The sequence below is a fragment of the Hemitrygon akajei genome, chromosome 11, assembly GCF_048418815.1.
Source record: "Hemitrygon akajei chromosome 11, sHemAka1.3, whole genome shotgun sequence".
Classification (NCBI taxonomy): Eukaryota; Metazoa; Chordata; class Chondrichthyes; order Myliobatiformes; family Dasyatidae; genus Hemitrygon; species Hemitrygon akajei.
The window spans coordinates 9,874,557-9,896,609 of NC_133134.1; the positions used below are offsets into that span (position 1 = coordinate 9,874,557).

At 41.7% G+C, this 22,053-nt stretch overlaps 1 protein-coding gene across 3 annotated transcripts in view; it reads right to left on the reverse strand.

Moving 5' to 3' along the window:
• prkar1b (protein kinase, cAMP-dependent, regulatory, type I, beta) overlaps positions 1–22,053 on the reverse strand; it is a 162,741-nt gene that overhangs the window by 86,303 nt on the left and 54,385 nt on the right. For all 3 annotated transcript variants that reach the window (XM_073060190.1, XM_073060188.1, XM_073060189.1), the window contains exon 4: positions 18,273–18,364. In XM_073060190.1, the coding sequence (XP_072916291.1) occupies positions 18,273–18,364 (92 nt within the window). The remainder of the gene's footprint in view (positions 1–18,272; positions 18,365–22,053) is intronic.

The window sequence follows — 22,053 nt, forward strand, 5'->3', positions numbered from 1 at the left end:
AATGCTGGAGGAACTCAGCAGGCCAGGCAGCATCTACGGAAAAGAGTAAACAGAGCGTAAGTGTTCAGCGATGACTGGGAGACCGTTTCGCTGAACACCTACGCTCTGTCCGCCAGAGAAAGCAGGATCTCCCAGTAGCCACACATTTTAATTCCATGTCCCATTCCCATTCTGATATGTCTATCCATGGCCTCCTCTACTGTCAAGATGAAGCCACACTCAGGTTGGAGGAACAACATCTTATATACCGGCTGGGTAGCCTCTAACCTGATGGCATGAACATTGACTTCTCTAACTTCTGTTAATGCCCCTCCTCCCCTTCTTACTCCATCCCTGACATATTTAGTTGCTTGTTTTTTTCTCTCTCTGCCCATCACTCTGCCTGTTCTCCATCTCCCTCTGGTGCTCCCCTCCCCCTTTCTTTCTCCCTAGGCCTCCCGTCCCATGATCCTGTCCCTTCTCCAGCTCTGTATCCCTTTTGTCAATCACCTTTCCAGCTCTTAGCTTCATCCCACCCCCTCCAGTCTTCTCCTATCATTTCGCATTTCCCCCTCCCCCTCCTACTTTCAAATCTCTTACTATCTTTTCTTTCAGTTAGTCCTGACAAAGGGTCTCGGCCCGAAATGTTGACTGTTCTTCTTCCTATAGGCGCTGCCTGGCCTGCTGCGTTCCACCAGCATTTTGTGTATGCCAATCTTAATTTCCATTTGTACAACCATATTTATGCTTAGAATAAATTGCTTTTGGCATGCAGTTACCTGAACTGAACTGTATGTCTTTTGCATTTTATATTCTGTATTTTCCATTGTTTTTATAGTTGCCGTTTGTGCATGGGGGGGGAGGGATGGTGTGATATTTGATGTTTTTCCTTGAACAGGTTGGTCCAATGGTTCTTCTTTGTTTCATTACTGTCTGTTGGAAGGATGAATTTCAGGGTTGTACACTGCATACGTACTTTGAAGTTTTATTAAAGCACAACTAAAATCAAATTGCTATGAATGTGTACAAGATAATTACATTTATGTACTGCACGTATAAAAACAGTAAGCTCCCATTAATGTTTACTGCATGGGCTTGTTTCAGTATTGCCCGTTGAATTAACGCTATACAACTGAGTCGAAGTATCTGAATTCTGCAGCTGACAGTGCAAGATGTATCAAATCTTGCAGCTGTTCTTTCCTCAAAGGCCATCTTTGTTATTTGAAAATGTAGCAACTGCTGTATCTACTTTTGAAGGCCAATGATGGGCCCAGCTGTTAGTCTGACAGACATACGAAAGCCTGGGTTTTTGAAAAAAATCTCAAAAGAAACTGACACAAGAAGATCTGCAGATACTGGAAATCTGAAGCAACACACACAAACTGCTGGAGGAACTGAGCAGGTCAGGCAGCACCTACAGTATGGAAAAGGGTAAACAGCTGACATTTTGAGGCATTGACTGTTTACTCTTTTCCACAGAAGTGGAAAAGTTGAGGCAGAAAGAGAGCTCGTTTGGGTTTTTGAAATTCCTCAGTCTTTCGGATCTGAAAATGGTGGATAGCAAGGAGGCCTTATTAATAAGTTAGCTTAATGGAAAGAATCCACATAGGTGTTCATTACTGAAGAAAATACATGACTAATGAAAATGTTCTACAGTACCATATTTAAATCATATATTTAAAATATATGTAACACTCTGTAAGGTTTCACTGCTAATGTAATGGCCTCTCCAATGTTTCACTGCTAACGTAATGGTTTCTCTGTAGCAGCAATGTTTGGGTTATGACTAGTGATAATGGGAGCTTTGGAATGTGTGTCATCCAATGAGAGGCACGTTGTTTCTTTTGTGTCTGAGAGAAGGTATTCGCGGTCTTTTGTTAGCGAGAGATGAAGAGAGAAGATGTGCATGGAGAGAATTGGTAGACCGCAGGACGGAGTGGACTTGGAGCGAGGGTCCCTGAGTTGACGACACTCGGAGGAGGTTGATGGGGAACAAATGGATGGACAACCGTGAGCTCCAACATGCACATTATACTGTTTCATTACAATGGTCCCTTTTTCTTTTTGTTTTCTTTCCTAACCCTATAGTCAGATTAAGAATTATAAAGCTCAATTGTTTAATTGCATATGGTGTACTGTCTCTGATATTTTGTGGTATGGATTTGTAACCAGGCAACACACATCAAGAAGCATCCACACAAACGAGATCTCTCAGTTGGCTGGGCTGTCTTTCCCTAGACAAATGCATGCTGGCTGAACCTGAAGGTTACATATAGAAATACATCTAATTTATTCCTTCAACCCATCTTAAAGAATGGGGCACATTCAAACATTTTCTAATCCAAAAACACACAATGCACAAATATAAAAATATCTAAAAAATTATGACCTACACTATGAACTACATATGCATTACATATGAACTACTCCACCACTATTTCCTTACCCATTTCTTCCAAATACACCTGAGTGGGTACTGTGTCAATTTGATTCTTCATTCCTCTCATTATTCCTATTATCCTGTCCTTAAAAAACATCTATTAAATGTAAGGTTTTCCTTTTGTCTTGCTCTAAATTTTATTGTACCACTCAGATTTTGTCATTTTCCCTAACTACAGAAGGCAAAGGTAAAAAGAAGTTTTTTGCTTTGATTTTAGTGTTTAATGGATCTCTATTCCCCTTTGATAATTTTAATGTTAAATGCACTGTTAGATTGCCTGTGTAATATTATATTCTAGTAAATTCCCTTTTATTTACCATGTTTTTTTAAAAAATCATTCTTTCAGTCTGTGTTTCTACTTTCCCCACAGTTTGTAGAAGCCTATTGCTTTAGCTTGATGCTGGCTCTTTGTTGACCAGGACTGTTTAAGTGCACAATTAGATCCGAGTGCTAGCTTTGTAGCAGAACTAATTCTAATCAATTCCAGTGCAACTCAATATTAGTCAAACTAATATCAAACTACATTTATCTGCAAAAGGCTTATTAAAATACTATATGAAATTCCATCCTTTAATGACACAGTCACTTACTTCGCAATTAAAGCAAACATACTTTCGTGAACGCTATCAATCCAAAGCATTTGCTCACGTTCCACTCCACGGATGCAGCTTGACCTGTATTTTGAGCAATTCCTGTTTTAACTCAGATTTATCATCATCTTCAGTATTTTGCTTTGGGAAAACTTAAGTGAACTCAGTACTGCTACACAAAGTGGTGTTTTATTTCTGGATGTGCACTCACACAGAAAACAGAGTTAGAATACACAGTAAACGAGGAAATCTGCAGATGCTGGAAATTCAAGCAACACACACAAAATGCTGGTGGAACGCAGCAGGCCAGGCAGCATCTATAGGAAGAAGCACTGTCGACGTTTCGGGCCGAGACCCTTCTTCAGGACTGACTAAAAAGAAAGATAGCAAGAGATTTAAAAGTAGGATGCATGCAGGAGGCAGCGCCAATGCAGTCATCGATGTAGCGAAGGAAAAGAGGGAGACGGATACCTGTATAGGCTTGGAACATGGACTGTTCCACAAAGCCAACAAAAAGGCAGGCATAGCTGGGACCCATGCGGGTGCCCATGGCTACACCTTTGGTTTGGAGGAAGTGGGAGGAGCCAAAGGAGAAATTATTGAGAGTAAGAACTAATTCCGCTAGACGGAGGAGAGTGGTGGTAGAGGGCAATTGGTTAGGTCTGGAATCCAAAAAGAAGCAGACAGCTTTGAGACCTTCCTGGTGGGGGATGGAGGTATATAGGGACTGGACGTCCATGGTGAAAATAAGGCAGTGGGGGCTAGGGTACTTAAAATCATTGAAAAAATTCAAAGCGTGAGAAATGTCACAAACGTAGGTGGGAAGGGATTGAACAAGAGGAGACAAAACAGTGTCAAGGTGTGCATCTTGTCCCCTCTTTTCCTTCGCTACATCGACGACTGCATTGGCGCTACCTCCTGCACGCATGCTGAGCTTGTTGACTTCATTAACTTCGCCTCCAACTTTCACCCTGCCCTCAGATTTACCTGGTCCATTTCCGACACCTCCTTCCCCTTTCCTGATCTTTCTGTCTCCATCTCTGGAGATGGCTTATCTACTGATATCTACTATAAGCCTACAGACTCTCACAGCTACCTGGACTATTCCTCTTCCCACCCTGTCTCTTGCAAAAATGCTATCCCCTTCTCACAATTCCTCCGTCTCTGCCACATCTGCTCTCAGGATGAGGCTTTTCATTCCAGGATGAAGGAGATGTCTTCCTTTTTTAAACAAAGGGGCTTCCCTTCTTCCACCATCAGCTCTGCTATCAAACGCATCTCTCCCATTTTCCGCACATCTGCCCTCACCCCATCCGCCCACCACCCCACTTGGGGTAGGGTTCCCCTTGTCCTCACCTACCATCCCACCAGCCTCCGGGTCCAACGTATAATTCTCCGTAACTTCCGCCACCTCCAACGGGATCCCACTACCAAGCACATCTTTCCCTCCCCGCCTCTTTCTGCTTTCCGCAGGGATCGCTCCCTACGTGACTTAATTGTTCATTCGTTCCCCCCATCCCTTCCCACCGATCTCCCTCCTGGCACTTATCCTTGTAAACGGAACAAGTGCTACAACTGCCGTTACACTTCTCCCTCACTTCCATTCAGGGCCCCAGATAGTCCTTCCAGGTGAGGCAACACTTCACCTGTGAGTTGGCTGGTGTGGTATACTGCGTCCGGTGCTCCCGGTGTGGCCTTTTATATATTGGTGAGACCCGACGCAGACTGGGAGACCGTTTCACTGAACACCTACGCTTGGTTCGCCAGAGAAAGCAGCATCTCCCAGTGGCCACACATTTAAATTCCACGTCCCATTCCCATTCTGATATGTCTATCCATGGCCTCCTCTACTGTCAAGATGAAGCCACACTCAGGTTGGAGGAACAACACCTTATATACCGGCTGGGTAGCCTCCAACCTGATGGCATGAACATTGACTTCTCTAACTTCCGTTAATGCCCCTCCTCCCCTTCTTACCCCATCCCTGACATATTTAGTTGTTTTTTTTCTCTCTCTCTGCCCATCACTCTGCCTGTTCTCCACCTCCCTCTGGTGCTGCCCTCCCCCTTTCTTTCTCCCTAGGCCTCCCATCCCATGATCCTTACCCTTCTCCAGCTCTGTATCCCTTTTGCCAATCACCTTTCCAGCTCTCAGCTTCACCCCACCCCCTCCGGTCTTCTCCTATCATTTCGCATTTCCCCCTCCTACTTTTAAATCTCTTACTATCTTTCTTTTCAGTTAGTCCTGACGAAGGGTCTGTGGTGAACTACATATACCTGTCTGGACACGCCCCCTGATGACTGCTCCTGTGGCTCCTCCCAGACCCCTGTATAAAGGTGATGGAGGTCTGAGCCCGGCCTCTCAGTCTCCAGGATGTAGTATGGTGGTCACTCACTGCTCGTTCCTTTTTCCAGTCAATAAAAGCCGATACCTCGCTTTTATGTCTCAGAGTGAGTTATTGATGGTGCATCAGGGTCTCAGCCCGAAACGTCAACAGTGCTTCTTCCTATAGATGCTGCCTGGCCTGCTGCGTTCCACCAGCATTTTGTGTGTGTTGTTAGAATACACAGGCCTTTTACAGGTTGTCAAAGAGTAACTACTGCAGTGCTCCAGAGATGAATTCTCGGCCCTCAAGTATTTAGATTAATGAACTGAAGGGGACAGAATGCAAGTTTACTGATGACACAGAAGTAGGTGGAAGGGCATTGAAGATATTTGTGAATCTCTAGTGGGATGTAGATCGATAAATGGAGCTTAGTATGAAAAAGTACAAGCTCATGCACTCAGGCAAGAGGAATCAAAAGGCAGACTAATCATTTCTGTAAAAAAAGACTGCAGTAGGTGAATTGCACAGGTATTTGGGTATTTTTGTCCATGAATCACAAAGTACTAACAGGCAGATAGAGCAAACAGTTCAGAAAGCAGAGTATATTAGCGTTTATTTCAAAGAGGGTTGGAGTTGAACAAATAGGGACACTTTGTTGTAATTGATCATCATATTAGTGAGGTTTATTTTGGAGTACTGGACTTTTGCTTTTTCCCCTATCCAAAAGGGAAAAATAAATGGAAATAAAGGGAAGAATGAGAACGTTGTCTCATTTTTACTATGTATTGTACCAGCAGTTATGGTCGAAATGACAATAAAAGTGACTTGACTTGACTTGATACGATAGCATTGGAAATAAAGGCGATTCACAAGGCTAATGTCTAGATTGACAGAACTATCCCATTTGGACGCTCTAAACCAGGGGGTTCCCAAACTTTTTTTTAATGCCATGGACCAATACCATTAAGCATGGGGTCTAGAGACCCCAGGTTGGGAACCCCTGCTCTAAACAGAATTGGATCGGTATCCTTTCGAGTTTAGAAGAATGAGGGGTGATCTTACTGAAACATACAGAATACTTAGGGAGCAGAGCAGGGCAGATATCAGTAAGTTTTCACTAGTGGGGGCATCTCAAATGAGGGACATTGTTACAGAATAACATGACACCCATTTATTTAAAACTGAGGTACATAGACATTTCCCCACCCCACCCCCGACAGAGGGTAATGACTCGCTGCATCTCTCGACCCTAGATGGTGTGAAAGTCAGATCATTAGAAGTATCCAACATGAAAGTACATAATTTTTTGGAAAGATTGGAAAATTGAGTGTGTTTGGATTTGGCAAGGAGGAGATTTGGGGTAGATCACATTGAATGGTATGGCAGGTTTGAGGAGTCAAGGGACGTACTCAACTCTTGTGTTCAATACTCAGGAATTGCGCTGATCAGTAGCACAGGCGCAGTCAACTTGATAAAATGAAACTGATCTTTGAATACAACACTTGCTCACACAAATAAAAGTGCTCTTCATGAAATGTAAATGCTGTGTTTTCCATATAAATAAATGCTTAATAATGCAATATTGTTCTGAATGTCACTTTTTATGACTCATTTTTAAAATTAACACTGTAATACGGAATGGGGACTAACATTCAATTGTGCTTATAATGCCAGTACATAATACTACTAATTATTTCTTTCAAAATGCCACAAAAGTTACCTTGAAATCACAGAAATTAAAAAAAAGGAATTCATAGAATGAATGTGTATATTCATTCCTGGTGACAAGCAAGAAACCTCAGTGAATATCAAATGCCCACAATGTTAAAAACAAGTTGGCTAATGGGCATGATAGGCTCTCTCTCAGTCAAATGAAACCTTGAGGATATGGAGTAAAAGAAAATGAAATACGGAATGTAATCAGTTTCAGTTTTGATAAGCTTCCATGCAAGACCACAAGGGTATAGCACTTGGATTTGGGGGTGCTACCGTAACATGGGGTGGGAGCTGATTAACAAATCAAAAACAAAAGACCTAACATTCCTTCTTAGGTCACCATGTAGTCACCATAGAACATTACAGCACAGAAACAGGCCTTTTGGCCCTTCTTGGCTGTGCCGAACCATTCTTCTGCCTAGTCCCACTGACCTGCACCTGGACCATATCCCTCCATACACCTCTCATCCATGTACCTGTCCAAGTTTTTCTTAGAAGTTAAAAGTGAGCCTGCATTTACCACTTCATCTGGCAGCTCATTCCACACTCCCACCACTCTCTGTGTGAAGAAGCACCCCTGTTCAATATCTTTCAATTTTAAAAAAATTACACACAGCATCACCTGCTGTATAGACCAATCCCCTGTGCAGTGGATGCAATGGATTGCAGGAGCATTGATGACAAACAACCATACCATCAACTTCAGAGGACGATGGAAACAGGAGGTCATCGACAGCCTATCCTCCACTGGAAGCTAAGGGCCCAAGTAAAGCAAGTATCACTTGACAAAATGCAATAATATACCAAAGTGCACTCGAATACCAATGTTTTATCTGCATCTAAGTTCACATACTTGTCACCCACAAGTTATTGTAAGTATTATTGCTTGGGTCCCAACTATACATCAGGAGTTCCCAACCTGGGGTCCACAGACCTCTCGGTTAATAGTAGAGGTCCGTGGCATGAAAAAAAAGAGGCTGGGAACTGCAGATATATATTGGTATCAATGATTTGGTTGAGGGAACCAAATGTGACTTACAGGTTTGCTGATGGATATGACAATGTTACAAAGAGACTTTAAGGAGATATTAACAAAGTTAGTAAGTGGACAACATCAGAACAGATGGAATACAATGTGCTGAAATATAAAGGTTATCGGTTTCAGTAGAATAAACAAAAGTGGTGAGAAATCGGAAATGTTGGTATTTTAAAAGACGTGCACAAGATTCACTGAGAATCAACATAGGGGTACAGCAGGATAATAGTATGTTAGATATTACAGCCAAAGGATTTGCATAGAAGAATAAAGATCTTTTATTATATTTGCAAAAGCTCTACAAGGTTGGATCATGGCGAGAGATAGGCGTTCAAGGGGTAATTATAAAGGTGAGAAGAGAGGCAAGATTTTTCTAAAATGCAGAATGGTAGGTGCCTGAAATGGGTTATCGGGGTAATAGTGGAAGCAGGCAGTTTGGTAGAGTTCAAAGGGTTTTTAAATGGACACATGAATACGAAGAAATGGAGGGATATGGATGATACACAGGAAGAGGACACCTGATATAAATTGGCATCAAGATCAGCGCAATATCATGGGATGAATGTCAGGTATTGTACAGTTCAATATTGTGATTTTAAGAAAAATCTTTGGACCTCTATCTTAAAGAACTGTAGAATCTCAGCCTCTGAATGCATTCAAAACAGATATTAATAAACTTTTGGATATTAGAGGAAATAAGGAACATGGGATGGAGAAGTAGGGAAGTAAAGTAGTATTACAGCAGGCAATGGCTTACAAAGCTTGAGATGCTGAATGGTCTATTTCTGTGTCCATATCTTACAAAAGGACAAGTAACATAGTTGCTTACTTAAACACACAAAATTATTGCTGAAATTAAACCAGGATCAGAACTCCACATACAAATTACAGTGAAGTTATTATCACTTGGAATATGATATTGATCTTACAAAAGAGGTTTCTCTTTTGAGTCTGGTTCTGTGCAATTGTAAACTGAATCCATAGCTCACTGGTTGCTTCTTAATATAACATGTAACCCACCCAGTAAGTTTGAAGAAATACAAAACCAAAAGAATAAACATCAAAAGAACAGAAGAAAGAAACCCATGTTCAGATCCTCTCAGAATTATAAAAATATACTACTTCAAAGAAATGACATTTATAATGGAAAACAACATTGCTTCTTTCAAAAGTAGCCACCAATGGACAGCTGCCAGAAGCAGTGTTGTAATGCAACACAACATGTAAACACAGTTTAGCTCACTCCAAAGAGAAGAACAAGGTGATACAATTAATACCTCCCTCCAAAATAGCAATCTGGAGTCTAAATTGACCTAAAAATGGCTAAATTTGAATTCTAGTTAATATACAGAGAAGCATAAATAAGTACTCTACATATTACTTCAAATTGAGAGAGAGCAAGAAAAAGGATATTTTTTCAAGAGGCCCTACACTCCATTTTGCCTTTAAATGGGGAGAGGTGATGCAAGGTGACGCAAGAAAAAAAACACTGAAATTCAGATTAGTTGCAAATTCTTTTTTCATAAAAACATAAAAAGATAATCATTAGAGGGGTACGAAACAAAAAAAGACAAAAATATGCAGTGCGCAAACTTTGAAGTGAGAACACCACAAAATATTCAACAACTCAGACAGTAGAAACAAGAGCTAGCTTTTCAGATGGATTGAAACATAAAGTCAGAAATGAAACCAATTTTAAATCAGAGAAGAGAGGGGTGGGCAGACCAAAAGGAATGCCTGTGAAAGGACAGGGACCAAAAGAAATTAAGTGATGCGGTGTCATTGGTGCCAAATATGAAAGGGTGGTGGAGGCTTGTTGATGGTAGCAGATCCATCTGGAGAGGATATAAATGGAAGATGATGAATGAGAGCAGAGAAAAAAAAACAATGCTCTGAGCTAGAGATGTAGTAGTTGATAGAAATCTGGAAAAAAAATGCTGCAGACAAATTAGGTGGCATTACTGGAGAGAGAAAAACAAAGTTAACATAACCAGTCAATGACTCTTCATCAGAACTGGCCAGTTCCAGCACAAATCTGAAAGGCTGATTGTCAGAAACTAGACCAGTCATGGGCTGCTTGCTTCCCATTCCACTCTACGCAGCCTGCATCAAAGCCTTCGTCACTACCCAGCAAAGTGATGCTGAGATGCTGCCTGGCCTGCTACGTTCCACCAGCATTTTGAGTGTGTTGCCTGAACTTCAAACACCATTTTCCTATCCTACAAGGTCACCTCTCCTTTCTCTAAAACTCAACAAAATAGACACATAACTATTGAATCCCTCAAAAACCAGTCTGGTGAATCTTTCCCCTATGTCTACTATATGTAAAAAGCTTTTTTGGGATAAAATGCCCAGAATCATACTGAACAGACTGATGAATAAAGTAGGTACAAATGGACTTTCTCAGTGGCTCTGCAGTTCTTTTGATTCAATTTAGCTTAAACCAGGGGTTCCCAAAACTGGGGTTCACGGACCCCTCGGTCAATGGTAAGGGTCTATCACATAAAAAAGGCTGAGAACCCCTGCTCTAAGCCACTGATAGCAGAATACAAATAACTCCTAGCCAAAAGTGATTTGCAAACTCAAAATGACATCTGATAGGGATAAGATAACAGAAAAGCAAAAGTACGGGAGATGAGCCAAGCTACAATGTAAAAAGGAATCTCTAGTCTTTTGTTTTTCCATTTCCCATATGAGTTCTGGTTTGGCACAAGTACTCTTCACCTTTTTAACAACCTTTCCGCAAAGTAGCCATTGTATGCACTGTATATCACTGACACCCTCCCTCAGCTCTGCCAAGGTTTGCTGGCTGCAATTCATCAGTGTAAATTTACCCATATCTAAAATTATTCAGCACCTTTCACACATATGTTGTGCAAGAATCAGCAAGCACTAAAAAATAATTAGAACTCCACAGAAAAATCATTTTCCTTCGCTGCCAGAGCTAGGACCAATATTTACTGCCCATCTCTAAACGAATGACTAGAATCCAGTGACTAAGTGGTAATGAAGGTATGGCAAAGCATTCATTGGAATACATTGCTAAGGGTGGCTGTGGAGGCCAAGTCACTGGGTATATTTAAAGCAGATGTTGATAGGTTCTTAATTAGTAATAGTGTCAAAGGTTATGGGGAGAAAGTAGGAGAATGGGATTGAGAGGGATAATAAATCAGACAAGATGGAATAATGGAGCACACTCGATGGGCCAAAAGGCCTGATTCTGCTCCTATGTCTTATGGTCTTATTTGCAAATCAGGGTGAATGCAACCTGGAGTGGAATCTGCAAGTACAGGTCACCTCAATTACGTTGTCCTAGTCCCCATCTGAATCATCATCATAGCAGATATCCTTGTTCCAGGTATCTTAATCCCAATGCTCTTGCAGGACTATAGATAGGACCTTTACAGGATCCACCCTCATATAAGTGTGCTGCATGGAGTGGCTTACATTATGGTAGCAAATCTACATGCCACAGAAACTTGCTTGACTTCAGAGTGCTCAGCGCGTTCTCATGCTGCGGTGGCGTTTCATTTAAACCAGTGTTCTGAGAGCTCAAACAGGCCAACTCGCACTGCAGTTGCAAAATTTCCTCACTCATCTTTCTTAGTATCTAACAGTCGTAATTCAATCACAAAAATCCACCCTACATGAAACAGAAAATCCCTCTTAGAGGAAAAAGCTACATATGCTCAAGGGAGTGTGATATTACATGTGGAGGCTTAACACCAGACAATTCAGCAAAAGCCTTCTCCCAACATCCAGGAGGACCCCAGTTACACAGAGCATTACCCAGCGATCCAAAACACTCTGAGTTATCCGCCTATCTGGGGACCTGATAAATCTCGGCTACAGTATCACCTAACGTGCTTGTCCACCACATTTTCTTGGATTCTGCTCACAGCATCAAAGTGCAATGGGCTGGGTTAATCAGACCCAAAAGACTCAAACAAATTCCAGTGTCCAAGAGATATGATAATAAGCATACAAACACAACAAAGTAACTTAAGCCTAATTTATCATCATACAATAAACAGCACAAATAAGCCATACAAAATATTAAGCAGTAATTTACAAGGATTTCAGGGCTCATGATTCTCACTGTCTTGGGACTTGCTTGTAGCTGTTGTCGAATGATCTCCGAATTCCAACTTGTGAAGTCACCCTGGGTCTCCTAGACACCAATTGCGATTCCACGGTCTAGGTGAAGTCCCAAGAACCGAGGGAAAGGTCCCCACAATAAATAGGGGTTCCACAAGACAAACAAGCTTTTTGATCTTTTGTTCTCTTGCCACTAACTCAGCATGGTTTCTTCCACCCAAGCAACTCATGTGTTCATCAATAGGCATCCTCATGCCACTGGTGCCTGAGGCCTGTAAAGAATCCAGCTGGTATCAGCAAACACTAGACATTAACAAACCTACAGTGTTGAACTTCTACAGACACCTTACATGCTGCAAGCTCACAAAGGGTTAAAGTGTCACTTGGAACTGTTCAGAATTTCATCCAATTTAAAATTTAATACACCACAACAGAGGCTAAACAATTGGGTACATTTAAAGCAGAGATTGATGGGTTCTTAATTAGTAAGAATATCAATAGTTATGGGGAGAAGACAGAAGAATGGGATTGAGAAGGATAATATTCTATGGTTCTATAGTTCTAAGTCAGTCATAATGGAATAATGGAGTAGACGGTGGGACAAGTTGCCCAATTCTGCTCCTATATCTTATGGTCTCATTTCCAAATCAGGAAGCACATGACCTGGAGGGAAATCTGCAGGTACTGGTCATGCTCCAGTGCACATGCCTTGCTTTGACTTCCAAGCAGGTTGGAGATGTGCTGTTGGAAGAAGCCATGGTGAATTCCTGCAACACATTGATCTGTAGGACACCGATATCTAATTGAAGAGTGAAGTATGCCATTGAGGATTGGAGTAGAAGGGATTGCGTGACAGGTACCAAGTCAAGTAGGTCACTTTGCCTTGTATGGGAATGGCAATGAACTTTTAAGTAGCATGGCAAACAGAGTAAAATGACATTAAGAGAGAAGCCAGATGAAGCAAGTTAAAAATCAAAAAGAAAATTCTGGAAATACCCAGGAGACAACACAACAAGCTCCAGCTGTTAGAATGCCTCTCAGTGGGAGAAAGTGGTAACAAGTTAAATATGACTTAAGCAGAGCATAAATGGGCGAGCACTCCTTGATTCACTTCAGCTGCATACAGCAGGTTCTTCTGCCAAATATGTCTTGGGGATTGTGATAATGATTTTGGTGGACTTGCTAACCTCAATCTCTACCTTTCATTTCAAATGGAAGGCATGCATTTGCATAATGAAGTAATAACAGTCACTAAGAAGAATCTCCTGGAAGACATTCAACTGGAACATGAATATCCAATGCCCACAAACTTTTGTCATATATGGATTAATGCGAGTTTAAAACAAAAGAGGACCAAAAATGGCTTGGGACAGAATGATGAAAGTATAAAGCAAACAAACAGGCTAATCAGCCAACTGATCCATGCTGTGATTAATGTACCATTTGACCTTTAACTTTCTATTTCCATTTTTCTCACATTTCTCCTCCTGAAGCACATATATTGGTCATCCAATCACTTCCATTAGAAACAGCTAAAAATTGAACTGAATTGACTATTTCTTACATCCTTCATATACATGAGGAGTAAAAATCTTTATGTTACATCTCTCTCTAAATGTGCAATGTGCAATTATAGTAATTTATAATAAATAGAACAGTCAGTGTAACATAGAAATATACTCAAATCAGCAGGAGTTAATCAGTCTGATGGCCTGGTGGAAGAAGCTGTCCTGGAGCCCATTGGTCCTGGCTTTTATGCTACGGTATAGTTTCCTGGATGGTAGCAGCTGGAATAGATTGTGGTTGAGGTGACTCGGGTCCCCAATGATCCTCTGGGCCCTTTTTTCACACGTCCTTGTAACTGTTCTGAATCATAAAAGGTTCTCAACCACAGATGCGCTGGGCTGTCCACACCACACTCTGCAGAATCTTGCGAATAAGGGAGGTACAGTTCCCATACCAGGCAGTGATGCAGCCAGTCAGGATGCTCTCAATTGTGCCCCTATAGAAAGTTCTTGGAATTTGGGGGCCCACACCAAATTTCCTCAACCATCTGAGGTGAAAGAGGCGCTGTTGTGCCTTTTTCACCACACAGCTAGATGGTACAGACCATGTGAGGTCCTCAGTGATGTGGTTGCTGAGGAACTTAAAGCTGTTTACCTTCTCAACCCCAGACCCATTGATGTCAACAGGGGTTAGCTCGTCTCCAGTCCTCCTGTAATCCACAACCAGCTCCTTTGTTTTTACAACATTGAGGGAGAGGTTTTCTCGACATGACTGAGTCAGAGAGATGACTTCTTTCCTGTAAACCACCTCGTTATTGTTTGAGATTAGGCCAATCAATGTAGTGCTGTCGGCAAATTTAATTAGCAGGTTAGAGCTGTGGGTGGCAACATGTCCATGGGTATACAGGGAGTAAGGAAGGGGCCTTAGTACACAGCCCTCAGGGGCATCTCTGTTGAGAGTCAGAGGGGTGGAGGTGAGGGAGCCCACTTATACCACCTGCCAGCGATCTGACAAGAAGTCCAGGATCCAGCTGCTCAAGACAAGGTCAAGGCCGAGATCTCTGAGCTTCCTGTCAAGCCTGGATGCAATTATGGTGTTGAATGCTGAAAAAAAAGCTTTCATGAAATGTAAATTAATGCATCAAATGTTCAGAGATTTTTGATATCCCAACACTCTTAAACCCTACACACTGCTTTCAGTCCCAGGTTGGTTATCTATTCATTCTGGTTTAAATCAGAACTCTAAATGCTCTGACCATATTCATTTGTCTAGTATGCTACAAATGTAAAAGTTATAATCTACCAAATTAACCATATCACAAACAAGAGAAAATCTATAGATGCTGGAAATCTGAGCAACACACACAAAATGCTGGAGGAACTTAGCAGGCCAAGTAGCATCTATGGAAAAAAGTACCGTCAATGTTCTGGGCCAAAACCCTGCAGCAGGGCTCAACGAAATCTACTGTTTATATAGACTCAGCAATAAAAGGGTTGGTAGGGAAGAACAGTCTTCCTGGCCCATACCTGAAAAGCAGAGCCAACCAGGAATGCCATGTGACTGACTACAATTCCAGAACCTACACAAAAGGTGAATATCCTTAAAAGCATAGCAAGAACAATGTAGCTCTCACAACATGGCACAATCATTTATTACAACTAATTCAATGTACATCAATTTGTGCATTTCTTGAATTCCTATATTTATTCAGTTTTTGATGCCACATATTATTGGAAGGATTATTGCTCCACTGCAAAGTCTCTTCAAGGTACGTCTACCCTGAAGAAGTCTAAATCTTTTGTTTGACAGGCGTTCAGTGAAACTCTCTCTTAATGCTCCCAGTCCGTGATCTCTACTGCTCTCAAAACTCTTCAAGCATGTGCTGAGCTAGACTTATACCTACCACCTCCCAGTTTCTATTCCTTCCTCTCCTCACATCTTCTTATTCTGGCTTCTGCCCTCTTCCTTTCCAGTCCTAATGAAGGGTCTCAGCCAGAAACATTGACTCTTTATCCCTCTCCATAGATACTGCCTGACCTGCAGAGTTCATCCAGCCTCCCGTGTGTGTTGCTCTGGATTTCCAGATCTGCAGAATCACTTGTGTATATCACTGCTTTATAATTGATCATTATGTCAATTTCAATTTCTTTTGCATAAAATATGTTCCATGAAATCCAATGCATAAGCTCAGCTTTCAAGAAAGCAACAATAAGAGTGACCATCTCCAGAGGGAACTGGGTTTTTACAAGATCAGTTATGTATTTTTCTGAAATAAGTCAGCGCCCTTGTAAAGCCACAAAAGCTAAAAAGTTTCAGTGTCAGGAGACACAAAGGTATAAAGGCATAATTGCCAACTTTTCAAACAAGGGCACTGACTGTTTTCAGAAAGATGCATAACTGATCTTGTAAAAGCCTGTGATAATGTTTTACACTGAGACCAAAGTACATGGTATCACAAGTACTGCAAAAGTATACAAAGGTTGCTATGGTAATTTCAATTACAAAAAACAAGTTTTAAACATTACACAGACATGTTGGACACAGACTCAATTTATTAAATTCATGAAGGCATATTTTAGAAGATTCATTTTTAATGTTCAGTAATATTTACCATTGAGCACACTTACATGGAAAAGTCACAAGAAAGCTGCATCCATCATCAAAGACACCCACCATTCAAACCATGCCTTCTTCTCACTACTACCAACGGGCAGGAGGTACAAGAGTCTTGGGTCCCACACCACCAGTTTTAGCAACAGTTATTGCCCTGCCACCATCAGGCTCCTGAACCAGTGTGGATAACTTCACTCACTACAACTGTGAACTGATTCTACAACCTCCAGACTCAATTTCACACACTCTTTTGCAACTTATGTTCTTAGTATTTTATTTTATTGGCATAATGTCTTCTTTTACACATGGTTGCTTGCTTTTTAAGTATATTTTGCATTAATTCTATTTATGTTCCTGTAAATGCCTATAAGAAAACTGATCTCAAGGTAGTATATAGTGTAGTAACATATATGTACTTTGATAATATTTCAACATTCAAATTAAAATTTATTATGTAAATATGAAGGAGTTTGTGGTCATGGTAAAATTGTTGGATAAGGTCTACTCGACACCAAAGTATACTTGCAACAGAATTTGAAGTGCACCTAAACCAACAATTCTACTTAATATACATGAACGGTCCACATTAAGCTCTGCAACTGCTGATAAAACTGAACAAAAATCCTTTGTACTGGTATATAATAGAAAAATATTTTCAAAGTTGGTAAAATCACATGCAAACACATCTTTGCAAACAGCTGCTATGATTATGACAATATTTTTTAATATTTTAATCAGTTTCCCATATCAAGGCCATATTTAGTTAGCTAGAACATTTGAAACAAAAGTTTTCTGATAACAGAAGCACTTCTGCGTCACTGCCTTTCAATAACAATAAAAAGGAACTCAAAGCGAGAAAGTACAATGTTGTACAAATACAGTGAATGGTAAAACTAAAATATAGAAGACATTAATATACAAGGAATAAATAAACTGGCAATTTGAATAACAGACTTACATGAGTTACATCTGTCCTGGGACCCCTGCTATTTGTGATTTTTATAAATGACCTGGATGTAGAGGCAGAAGGATGGGTGAGTAAGTTTGCGGATGACACGAAGATTGGAGGAGTTGTGGATGGAGCTGTAGGTGGTCGAAGGTTACAAGAGGATATAGACGGGCTGCAGAGTTGGGCAGAAAAATGGCAGATGGAGTTCAATCTGGCTAAGTGTGAGGTGATGCATTTTGGAAGGACAAACCAGAAGACTGAGTACAGGATTAATGGTCAGTTACTTAAGAGTGTGGATGAACAAAGGGACCTTGGGGTTCAAATCCATACATCCCTCAAGGTCGCTGCACAGGTTGATAGGTTAGTTAAGAAGGCCTATGGGATGCTAGGCTTCATTAACAGGGGGATTGAGTTCAAGAGTAGTCTCTGGTGAGACCGCACTTAAGAGTATTGTGTTCAATTCTGGTCACCTCATTATAGGAAGGATGTGGAAGCTATGGAGAGGGTGCAGAGGAGATTTACCAGGATGTTGCCTGGTTTGGAGAACAAGTCATATGAAGCAAGGTTAGCAGAGCTGGGACTCTTCTTTTTGAAGCGTAGAAGAATGAGAGGGGACGTGATAGAGGTCTACAAGATTACGAGAGGCATAGATAGGGTGGGTAGTCAGTACCTGTTTCCCAGGGCACCAATAGCAAACACCAGAGGGCATATGTACAAAATTAAGGGAGGGAGGTTTAGGGGAGACATCAGGGGTAAGTTTTTTTTTTTTTTTTTTTTACACAGAGGGTTGTGAGTGCCTGGAATGACTTGCCAGGGATGGTGGTGGAGGCTAAAACATTAGGGGTATTTAAGAGCCTCTTGGACAGGCACATGGATGAAAGAAAAATGGAGGGTTATGGAGTAGTGTAGGTTTAGTACTTTTTTAAAGGATTATACGGGTTGGCACAACATGGAGGGCTGAAGGGCCTGTACTGTGCTGTAGTGTTCTATGGTTCTATGACATCAAGTACTCCACCTACCTTCGTTCGTTATCATCCAGGTGAGCAAAGAGAACATTCTTAGAAATAGCTTTTGCCAGGGCAGTCATGGTCTTGTAGTCCTTTGGTATTACCTGTAAAACAGTACAGAAAAATGAAGCTTAGTTTAGAATTTATTGCCTTTTAGCAGATAACCTATGGTGGGGGAGTCTAAGACCAGAGGACACAGTCTCAGAATAAAGGAGCACCTTTTTAGAATGGAGATGGGGAAGTATTTTTTTATCCAGAGAGTGCAGAATTTCTGGAATTTGTTGCCACGGATGGCTGTGAAGGCCAAGACATTTGGTATATTTAAGGCACAGATTGAAAGATTCTTGATTAATCAAGGCATAAAGGGATACGGGAAGAAGGCAGGAGATTGGTGCTGAGAGGGAAAATGGATCAGCATGACGAAATGACGGAGCAGACTTGATGAGAGAAAGACCTAATTCTGCTCCTATATCTTATGGTCTAACTCAGCATTCAGACAACCAAAAAAGTGTCTAGGAACATAGCAAATGTTTCACAAAAAATGTCCATGAGGACCCCAAAATACTACCAATTTCTACCCCAACAGACACAAGTCAGTAAAGCAGGCAAACAAAATTTATATTAATTGGAGTTCAACAACACAATAAGGGCCCTTCAGCCCACCATTACCATGCCAATCATCTGTCCATTTAAACTAACCCATTCCCCCCTGTGGATTGTCTGAAGTTCCTGGCTAAATGTCTTTCAAATAATACTGTTTCTGCCATCTCTTCTGGTAGCAAATTCCAGATATCATCCCTGTAAAAAGACTATTCATCTCAAATCCCCTTTAACTCTCCTTCCTCTCAGCTTAAACATATGTTTTCTCACCACTGATACCCCTACCATGGGAAAAAGCTTATGGCCATCTGTCTTATCGATCCCTCTCTTAATTTTATATTCCTTTAAAGAGTCACTTAGACACAGAGAAGTACAGTACAGTTCTGCGGCCCTTTTAGTCCATGCCGAAACCACTTAGACTGCTGACTCCCATCGACCATACCTCTACCATCCATGTACCTATCCAAACTTCTCTTCTGGTAGCAAGAAGAATATTGAAATCGAGTTTCCATGCACCACTTTTGCTGGCAGCTCATTCCACATTCTCACAACCCTCTGAGTGAAGAAGCTCCCCCCTCATGTTCCCCTTAAACTTCTCACCTTTCAACCTTAACCCATGACCTTTGATTGTAGTCCCACCCAACCTCAATGGAAAAAGCCTGCTTGTATTTGCCCCATCTGTACCCCTCATAATTTTGTACATCTCTATCGTCTCCTCTCAATCTTCTACATTCTTAAAGAATAGTCTTAACCTATTCAACCTTTCCTTGTAACTCAGGTCTTCAAGACCAAGCAACATCCTTGTAAATTTTCTCTGTACTCTTACAACCTTGTTTACATTCTTCCTGTAGGTAGGTGACCAAAACTGCACACAATACTCTAGATTAGGCCTCATTAACATCTTACACAATTTCAACATAACATCCCATCTCCTGTACTCAATACAATGATTTATGAAGGCCAATGTGCCAAAAGCTTTCTTTATAACCCTACCTACCTGTGATGCCACATTCAATGAATTCTGGATCTATATTCCCAGATCCCTTTGTTCTACCACACTCCTCCATGCCCTATCTTTCACTGTGCAAGACCTATTCTAGCTGGTCCTACCGAAGTGCAAAACTTCGCACATGTCTGAATTAAATTCCATCCACCATTTTTCCAGCTGATATCGATCTCTCTGCAAACCATGACAGCCGTCCTCACTGTCCACTACACCCCCAATCTTGGTGTCATCTGCTAATTTGCTGATCCTGTAAACCACATCATCATCCAGATTCACAACAAGTAGCACACGTGACTTGTGGTGAAGGCTGTACACCATCTCAGACTTCAAGGCCAAATGTTGTGGTGCCGCCAATATCACGGCCTCTATCCCAGATGAGTTCAATCGCTTTTATGCTAGGTTTTATGCTTTCCTCGGAGGCTCGGAGTTAGCAGCATAAAACCTAGCATAAAAGCCATTGCAACCTTGTTGTGAATCTGGATGATGATCTGGTCATCTCTGAGGCTAAGGTATGCAGATGTTTCCAACGAGTGGACAGTTGTTAGGATCTACACGGCACAACTGGCAGGTGTGTTTACTGACATTTTTAATCTCTCCCTCTCCCAGTGTAGTGCCCTCCTACTTCAAATTACCCACCATTGTCCCTGTACCAAAAAAAACCAAGGCAACATGCCTGAACAACTAGCCTCCTGTCATACTCACCTCAATAATAAGCAAATGCTTTGAGAGGCTGGTCAAAGATTATATCTGCAGCTTGCTACCACCCAAACTGGACCCCCTACAATTCGCCTACCGACACAACTGCTCAACAGATGACGCAATAGCCACTGCTCTACATACCGTCCTTACACATCCGGAGAAGAAGGATGCGAATGTGAGAATGGTGTTCTTGGACTACAGTTCAGCATTCAACACCACAGTTCCATCCAGGCTCGACAAGAAGCTCAGAGACCCCGGCCTTGACCTGCCTTGTGCAGCTGGATCCTGGACTTCTTGTCAGATCACCAGCTGGTTGTAAGAGTGGGCTTCCTCACCTCCAACCCTCTGACTCTCAATCCAGGAGCCCCTCAGGGCTGCGTACTGAGTCCTCTCCTTTACTCCCTGTATACCCATGACCCATCTACCCACAGCTCTAATCTGCTAATTAAATTTGCCAACGACACTACATTGACTGGCCTTATCTCAAGCAAGAATGAGGTGGCCTGCAGGGAAGAAGTCATCTCTCCAACACAGTGCTGTCAAGAAAACAACCTCTCCCTCAATGTTGCAAAAACAAAGCAGCTGGTTGTAGATTACAGAAGGAATAGAGACAGGCTCACCCCTATTGACATCAGTGGATCTGGGGTTGAGAGGGTAAACAGCTTCAAGTTCCTTGGCATCCACATCACTGAGAACCTCACGTGGTCTATACATTCCAGCTGTGTGGTGAAAAAGGCACAACAACACCTCTTTCCCTTCAGACGGTTGAGGAAGTGTGGTATGAGCCACCAGATCCTAAGAACGTTCTACAGGGGCACAACTGAGAGCATCTTGAGTAGCTGCATCACTGCCTGGTATGGGAACTGTACCTCCCTTAATCACAGGACTCTGCAGAGAGTGGTGCAGACAGCCCAGCGCATCTGTAATTGTGAACTTCCCGTGATTCAGGACATTTACAAGGACAGGTGTGTAGAAAGGGCCCGTAGGATCATTGAGGATCCAAGCCACCAAACCATAATCTATTCTAGCTGCTACCATCTGGGAAGTGATACCGCAGCATAAAAGCCAGGACCAACAGGCTCCGTCTTCCACCAGGCCATCGGACTGATGAACTCACGCTGATTTGAGTGTACTCTACATTACATTGACTGTTCTATTTATTATAAATTACTACAATTGCCCATTGCACATTTAAATGGAGACGTAACATAAAGGTTTTTACTCATGTACGTGGAGGATGTAAGAAGTAAAGTCAATTCAAATTCAAAATCATTGATATAGATGACAAATAACAGAGGACTCAGCACTGATCCCTGTCGCAGGCCTCCAATCAGAGGAAATCCTCTATTACAATTCTGTCTTCTCCCACAAAGCAAACATGTACAGTAATTCAATTTACTATCTCATCCAGAACGGCAAGCGGCTGAACCTTCTTGACCCGCCTCCCATGCAGGACCTTTTGTCAAATGCCTTACTAAAGTCCTGCAA